This window comes from Oncorhynchus nerka, linkage group LG8 (assembly GCF_034236695.1).
Source record: "Oncorhynchus nerka isolate Pitt River linkage group LG8, Oner_Uvic_2.0, whole genome shotgun sequence".
Taxonomy (NCBI): domain Eukaryota; kingdom Metazoa; phylum Chordata; class Actinopteri; order Salmoniformes; family Salmonidae; genus Oncorhynchus; species Oncorhynchus nerka.
This window is the reverse complement of record NC_088403.1, coordinates 42,782,481-42,790,570: the sequence shown is the minus strand read 5'-3', so window position 1 is coordinate 42,790,570 and position 8,090 is coordinate 42,782,481. Positions and strand designations below refer to the sequence as shown.

Genomic DNA, 8,090 nt, shown 5'->3' with positions numbered 1-8,090 from the left:
TTTTGCTAGTCTGATTTTTAATTGAAACAAAGGAATAAAGGAATAAACACTATATACAGAAATTGCAATCACAAAACCTCCTTACAATAACAGATCAGTTGGCTATAACAGCTCTTTTTTTAGAATCTAAAGGTCATGCAACCCATTACTATATTTAAAAGCATAATGTTCTATTCACACCGCACATCATACAGTTACTGTATGCCACACTGTTGTGAGCTCAAATGTGAGAAACATCTGAGCGATGGCCGAGACTTCAAACCCCATTGACCAGTGTGTGTGTGGTGTCTGTCTGTCTGTCTGTCTGTCTGTCTGTCTGTCTGTCTGTCTGTCTGTCTGTCTGTCTGTCTGTCTGTCTGTCTGTCTGTCTGTGTGTGTGTGAGAGAGAGAAACGTCTGAGTGATGGCTGAGACGTCTAACCACATGTACGATGTTCACAGTAAACAAAAAACCATGGCGATTACCTGTGAGTTTAATTTTCACTACAAATTTCCCACTGGGGCAATAATTATTAATCGTATTGATTGACAGCTAACCTTAGGAGGTCAGGATTATTCACCCAATGTCAACAGTGCATTAGTCCTCCCAACACACACGTACACACGCACACACGCACGGCCCGCACACACACACAACACCACAACACACCTTCCCTTCATGAACCTCCTCGCTGAAGGGTTAGTCTCTGGTTTCTTCAATTTCCTCTTTCTCTGTTCCTATGTCTGATTCCAGTTCCTCCCTCTGTGCAGAAAGGGTTGATGGGAAGTTGGGTTCTAGTTCTAAATTACATTCTGGTTCTTGAACCTCCATCTGTGTTCCAGGTTCCAGGGCTAATGGATGGATAGGTTCAGGCTCAGTATGTGGTTCCACGGTTCCTTCAAGGGTTGGTTGAGGGTCTTGTTCTTGTTCTAGATTAGGTTCTAGTTCTGGTTCTTCTGGTTCCTCTCTCTGTGACACCCGATGATCCCCCAGAAGAAAATAGACCTGATGACGATGATGACGTTATCAAATACTCTACAGTATGTGTGTGATTTCTGTGTTATTTGGCATGAGGCACAGGCTTCAACAAACATTACATAATCTTTTTCAATTTCTTTGTTTTCAATTGACTGTTTTGTAAGGCAATGTTTCCTTATGCATAGACATATTCATTTTAAAAAACTTTCGAAAGAAAGATATACCTTTTGTGGCCCTAGTTCTGCCCCTTGTTGTGGCCCTTGCTGGTGTGGACCCTGCTGTGTTGTGGGGCCCCAGGCCTTAGCTGTCCCCTGGTAGGCCTTCCACAGTCGTCCATACAGCAGGTCCTGCTTGATCTTAGTGTAGAGCTTAGAGGGGTCAAAACCCTGGAGCTGGAGGGGAGGGGGTGAGGGAAGGGGGGGTTGATGGGGTGGCTCCTCTGTGACCCCCTGGATGGTATAGAGAGAGGGGGGGTGGGGCAAGAGAGACTAGGTCATATGCATGTTGTTTTGAAAATAATTGGTAAGTAATGTTTCAGTTGTCCTTTTATCCTATTCTATCATGTGTAAACACTATTCAAAATAATTGGTCCTGTTGTCCGGACCTCTGGCAGTCTCTTTGGGGTGCTACAGGATTCAATTCTCGGGCCGACTATTTTCTCTGTATACATCAATGATGTCACTCTTGCGGCTGGTGATTCTCTGATCCACCTCTACGCAGACGACACCATTCTATATACCTCTGGCCCTTCGTTGGACACTGTGCTAACTAACCTCCAGACGAGCTTCAATGCCATACAACACTCCTTCCGTGGCCTCCAACTGCTCTTAAATGCAAGTAAAACTAAATGCATGCTCTACAACCGATCGCTCGCACCTAACTGCCCGTCCAGCATCACTACTCTGGACAGTTCTGACTTAGAATATGTGGACAACTACAAATACCTAGGTGTCTGGTTAGACTGTAAACTCTCCTACCAGACTCATATTAAGCATCTCCAATCCAAAATTAAATCTAGAATTGGCTACCTATTTCGCAACAAAGCATCCTTCACTCATGCTGCCAAACATACCCTCGTAAAACTGACTATCCTACCGATCCTTGACTTCGGTGATGTCATTTACAAAATAGCCTCCAACACTCTACTCAACAAATTGGATGCAGTCTATCACAGTGCCATCCGTTTTGTCAACAAAGCCCCATATACTACCCACCACTGTGACCTGTATGCTCTCGTTGGCTGGCCCTCGCTTCATATTCGTCGGCAAACCCACTGGCGCCAGGTCATCTATAAGTCTTTGCTAGGTAAAGCCCCGCCTTATCTCAGCTCACTGGTCACCATAGCAGCACCCACCCTTAGCACGCCCTCCAGAAGGTATATTTCACTGGTCACCCCCAAAGCCAATTCCTCCTTTGGCTGACTTTCCTTCCAGTTCTCTGCTGCCAATGACTGGAACGAATTGCAAAAATCACTGAAGCTGGAGACTCATATCTCCCTCACTAACTTTAAGCATCAGCTATCAGAGCAGCTTACAGATCATTGCACCTGTACATAGCCCATCTGTAAATAGCCCATCTAACTACCTCATCCCCATATTGTTATTTATTTTATTTATATATATATATTTTGTTGCTCCTTTGCACCCAAGTATCTCTACTTGCACTTTCATCTTCTGCACATCTATCACTCCAGTGTTTAATTGCTAAATTGTAATTATTTCGCCACTACGGCCTAATCTTACTTCATTTGCACACACTGTATATAGACTTTTCTATTGTGTTATTGACTGTATGTTTGTTTATTTAATTTGTAACTCTGTGTTGTTGTTTGTGTCGCACTGCTTTGCTTTATCTTAGCCAGGTTGCTGTTGTAAATGAGAACTTGTTCTCAACTGGCCTACCTGGTTAAATAAAGGTGAAATAAAAATAAAATAAAAAATAAAAAGTGTGGGAAACTTATGAGCGATGGCCGAGACATCAAACCGCATTTACCAGTGTGTATTTGTGTGTGTGTGTGTGAGAGAGAGAAACGGCAGAGCGATGACCGAGACGTCTAACCACATGTACGTCATTCACAGTGAACAACAGGAAACCATGGCGATAACCGTGGTGACGGTGCCCTGTGGGTTTTCATGGTAACGTAGGTTGCTATAGTTACAGGGGTCACTCTAGCCATAGATAGAGGACATGCTTTATCTCTATGACTCTAGAAAGGCTTGTGATTAGGGAGCCTACATTAGATGAAGTTAGGCCAATGTATTTTGGCAATGGTCCAAGGTAGCCTACTTTCAGTTACATCAATGGCGTTAGAATTGCCTTGCGATACTTCATTTATTTTCCATTGTGTCAAAAAGGTGTGTATGGGTTGTTGAGCTGGAAGAATAGCTGACAGAATAACTTTACCTCCGAGTCTGTGTGCTGGTCTGTCAGATAAGTCTCCACCTCGAACACTCGCCTCCTGGAAAAAAAAAGATATATAACAGCAGATATCTGAGATCTGATGACTTTTGGTGTTATAGTCAGTGCTACTGGAAACTTTACTGAGAGAAAGAGGCCCGTCTTTCCATGTGAGTGTGAGAGAAATAAAAGCGAAAAAGAAGACAAAGGGGAAGATAAAGCAAATGATATAGAGAGAGTGAGATGGAGATTTTTTATTTAAAGAAAAGAGAGAGATGGATTGCGAGAGAGAGTTATAATGATAAAGATACACAAAGAAGAGAGAGATACAGAGATGAATGATATTGATAGACATATATATATACATAATATTGAGTTGCCGCCCCCTTTTGCCCTCAGAACAGCCCTGATTCGTTGAGGCATGGACTCTACAAGGTGTCGAAAGCATTCCACAGGAATGCTGGCCCATGCTGACTCCAATGCTTCCCACAGTTGTGTCAAGTTGGCAGGATGTCTTTTGGGTGGTGGACCATTCTTGATACACACAGGAAACTGTTGAGTGTGAAAAACCCTGCAGGGTTGCAGTTCTTGACGCACTCAAACCTGTGCGCCTGGCACTTACTACCATTCCCCATTCAAAGGCACTTCAAGCAATAAGGGATCATAGCTTTCACCTGGATTCACCTGGTCACTCTGTGTCATGAAAATAGCATGTTTTTCACCTAATGTTTTGTACACTCCGTGTATATATTTATATACCAATCAAAAGTTTGGTCACACCTACTCATATAAGGGTTTTTCTTTATTTGTAATATTTGCTACATTGTGGAAAAATAGTGAAGACATCAAAACGATGAAATAGCACATATGCAATCATAAAGTAACCAAAAAAGTATTAAGCAAATCAAAATATATTTATATTTTATATTCTTAAAAGTAGCCACCCTTTGCCTTGATGACAGCTTTGCACTCTCTTGGCATTCTCTCAACCAGCTTCACCTGGAATGCTTTTCCAACAGCCTTGAAGGAGTTCCCACATCTGCTGAGCACTTTTTGGCTACTTTTCCTTCACTCTGCAGTCCAACTCATCCCAAACCCTCTCAATTGGGTGGAGGTCAGATGATTGTGGAGGCCAGGTCATCTGATGCAGCGCTTCATCACTCTCCTTCTTAGTCAAATAGCCCTTACACAGCCTAGAGGTGTGCAGAGGAAACTCTGGGTCTTCATTTTCCTGTGGCGGTCCTCATGAGAGCCAGTTTCATCATAGCGCTTGATGGTTTTTGCAACTGCACTTAAAGAAACTTTCAAAGTTCTTGAAATGTTCAGTATTGACTGACATTCATGTCTTAAAGTAATGATGGACTGTTGTTTCTCATTGCTTATTTGAGCTGTTCCTGCCATAATATGGACTTGGTCTTTTACCAAATAGGGCTATCTTCTGTATACCAACCCTAACTTGTCACAACACAAATGATAGACTCAAACGCATTAAGGAAAGAAATTCCACAAATTACCTTTTAAAAAGGCACGCCTGGAATGAGTAGGTGTGTCCAAACTTTTGAGAGAGAGAGAGAGAGAGAGAGAGAGAGAGAGAGAGAGAGAGAGAGAGAGAGAGAGAGAGAGAATGGGTTTGGTTGACGAGTAGGTACCTGCGGCAGCAGTGTCTGCAGCAATACTTCAAGCAGTAGTAGAGAGAGATTGCGATACTGAGGAGACAGATGGTAGGTCCCATTACTAGCAGAGCCCACTGCTCCACTTGTCTCTCCTCTAGTAAACCCTGTGGGCCTTCTGACACCTGGGCCTCCTCTGTGAGTAGACCATAGATAGACACACATTAAAACATGCTCACATAAATTCACACAAAATTGTGCATACAAGCACTACCTAACCCAAGTGGGTTGTAATGGCAAGGTTAAACTTGTGTTTTGGTGAATGTTGTGAAATAACATAATTGTAATGTTTTTTTTATGGATAGTTGTGATCAATAAAGAACAGGAACAGAAAATTAAAAGAGGGGAAATACCAGGATGTGTGGGGATAGGAGAGAGAGAAACAGAGAGATACAGACAAACAAGATAAAGGTACCTGTGCTTTCATTAAATCTGGTATTTGTACACTGCTCCAGCCCTCCAGAGGGAAAGGTCATGAATTTACAGCAGAACTGACTCTCCTCCAACACAGTGCTACCTCTCAGCCTGAGCGTGTAATGGCCGCTGGAGGCGTTACCCTGGATCTCCACAGTATCGTTGTACTCCGGGACCACGTAGGTACCTTAATGGCAAAATATTACATTATTGATATATATTATATTATATATCTAAGTGTGTTATTCTTGTGGCATTTTGTGTTATGCAAATTCTGCCTTTCTTCAGTTTGTAAACTGGGACCAATAATCAATAGTCAAAGTAAAAGCGAGTAATATGTATTATTATGTGTTACGTATTAATATGTATTATTATATTAAGTACCAAACACGGGGTGGAAGATGCCCAGTTTCAATCTGGTGGTGGTGTGGTTCGAACTGCTGGTCATCTCCCAGTTGATCTGAGAAACAGTGTCTTTGTCCCCCATGAGACGACAGGTGATAGATAGGTGATCTCCATGCCATTTGTGAGATACAGAAATCCCACTGTCTGTCATGCCTGTGGGAAGTAAGAAAGAAGACGTTGTTGCGGCAAGTTGTGTAGGTGCTAGTAAAAACTAGCAGTGAAACTTCCAGTGAAATAATGCTGAAACCATGTTTTTGTGGATCATACACTAAAGACACTAGAACACGTATTCAGACAGTGGTGTAAAGTACTTAGGTAAAAAAGTACTGCTTAAGTAGTTTTTTGAGGTATCTGTACTTTACTATTTATATTTTTTACAACTTTTACCTTTACTCCACTACTTTCCCAAAAATACACTTGAGTATACAAAAAATTAAGAACACCTTCCTAATATTGAAAGCGTTCCACAGGGATGCTGGCCCATGTTGATTCCAATGCTTTCCATGGTTGTGTCAAGTTGCCTGGATGTCCTTTGGGTGGTGGACCGTTCTTGATACACGCGGGAAACTGTTGAACTGCAGTGTTGCAGTTGTTGACACAAACCTGTGTGCCTGGCACCTACTACAATATCCTGTTCAAAGGCACTTCAATCTTTAGTCTTGCCCATTCACCCTCTGAATGGCACACATGCACAATCCATGTCTCAATTGTCTCACGGCTTAAAAATCCTTCTTTAACCTGTCTCTTCCCCTTCATCAACACTGATTGAAGTGGATTTAACAAGTGCCATAAATAAGGGATCATAGCTTTCACCCGGATTTGTCTGGCCAGTCTACAGTATGTCATGTATGTATCCATAATGTTTTGTACACTCAGTGTATGTACTTTTTTACTCCCATACATTTTCCTTGGCACCCAAAAGTACTTGTTACATTTCAAATGCTCAGGCAGGACCGCAATACGGCCCAATTCACGCATCTATCAGGTTAACGCGTTGTTGTTTTCATAACGCCTCTGATCTGGCGGACTCGATAAACACAAATGCTGCGTTTGTAAATGATGTCTGAGTGTTGGTGTGTGTGTAAATAAAATAAAACATTTAAAGAAAAGTGTGCCGTCTGGTTAGCGTAATATAAGGAATTTGATGTATAGCATTTACTTTTACTTTGTACTTTTACTCAAGTATGACAATTGAGTACTTTCTCCACCTCTGTACTTAACTACATTTAAAACTAGATACTGTTGGACTTTTACTCAAGTAGTATTTTATTGGGTGACTTTCATTTTCACTTGAGTCATTTTCTATTAAGGTATCTTTACTTTTACTCAAGTATGACAATTGTGAGTACTTTTTCCACAACTGCATTCAGACATGCACGCACAAACACAACGGTCAAAACCTGCAACATACTTTTCTTTTTGTCGAAACCTTGCACTTTTTAAAATCAGCTGGATGTGTATTACCCTACATTCAACTGTTAAAATAGGTTTTAGTACTGCATAACCATAACAATGCAATGTAATGAAACCTTGGTTTTTGAAGACCACAACGGAAATATGTATATATATATTTTTTTACATGCTCAATTATTATGTTAATTCAGTTTTTGCTAAACTAAAACTTGAATCTTGTTCTCGACGAGTTAGTCTAACCAACCTGTCTGTATCAGCATGAGGACCAGAAGAGTGCCGACACAGCGTTTTCTCATATCCGACTCTGTCATCTGTCGCAATGTTCAGCCTTCTCCTTTCCTCTTCACTTGTTGTCTTTTTGTTGTGTTTTCCAGTTCAGTTTCATCCGTTGTTTTTTTTTATTTTTTACCTCTGTCCTTTTTTCCACTCCACCATACTTACTCTAATTTATTCATGACTTGTTTCTCTGAGTGTATCTCTGTCTTCACACCAATTTCTTGTCTCTGACTCACAACTCTCAACTTCCTCTTTCCGAACACTTCCGGCCTTAGCACCTTTCATATGATTTCGCTGTATGTATCTCTGTATCTCCCTCTCTCTCTTCCTCGCTCTCTCTCTCTCACTAACTCTCACTCACTCACTCACTCACTCGAAAGGAAGAGGAAGAGGAAGTGAACAGAGTCACGATACAGCTTCTGACATGTTCAAGGGTTATTTCGGTTTTCCCATTCTGCTTTCATTTGAACTACACAGACACACACACACTGACTCAATGAAGCCTGAAACACAGACATTATAGAACCGTGAGGTTGGTGTGGCTGAATAGACAGTACC

The 8,090-nt window shown here is 41.6% G+C and overlaps 1 protein-coding gene across 2 annotated transcripts; it reads right to left on the bottom strand.

Annotated features, from left to right (window-relative positions):
• LOC115133320 (uncharacterized) lies at positions 1 to 7,825 on the bottom strand. 2 transcript variants are annotated; one of them, XM_029666436.2, is made up of 7 exons: positions 7,501 to 7,825; positions 5,823 to 5,996; positions 5,440 to 5,625; positions 5,004 to 5,160; positions 3,361 to 3,415; positions 1,182 to 1,406; positions 1 to 948 (listed from the first exon to the last, which is right to left on the bottom strand). In XM_029666436.2, exons 1-7 carry the CDS (start codon positions 7,565 to 7,567, stop codon positions 679 to 681), a joined length of 1,134 nt encoding a protein of 377 aa, XP_029522296.2. In that variant the 5' UTR covers positions 7,568 to 7,825; the 3' UTR covers positions 1 to 678. The 2 variants fall into 2 exon arrangements, with proteins under 2 accessions (XP_029522296.2, XP_029522295.2); XM_029666435.2 differs by having other exon boundaries at positions 1 to 984; positions 7,501 to 7,822.
• Between the last annotated feature and the right edge of the window lie 265 nt (positions 7,826 to 8,090).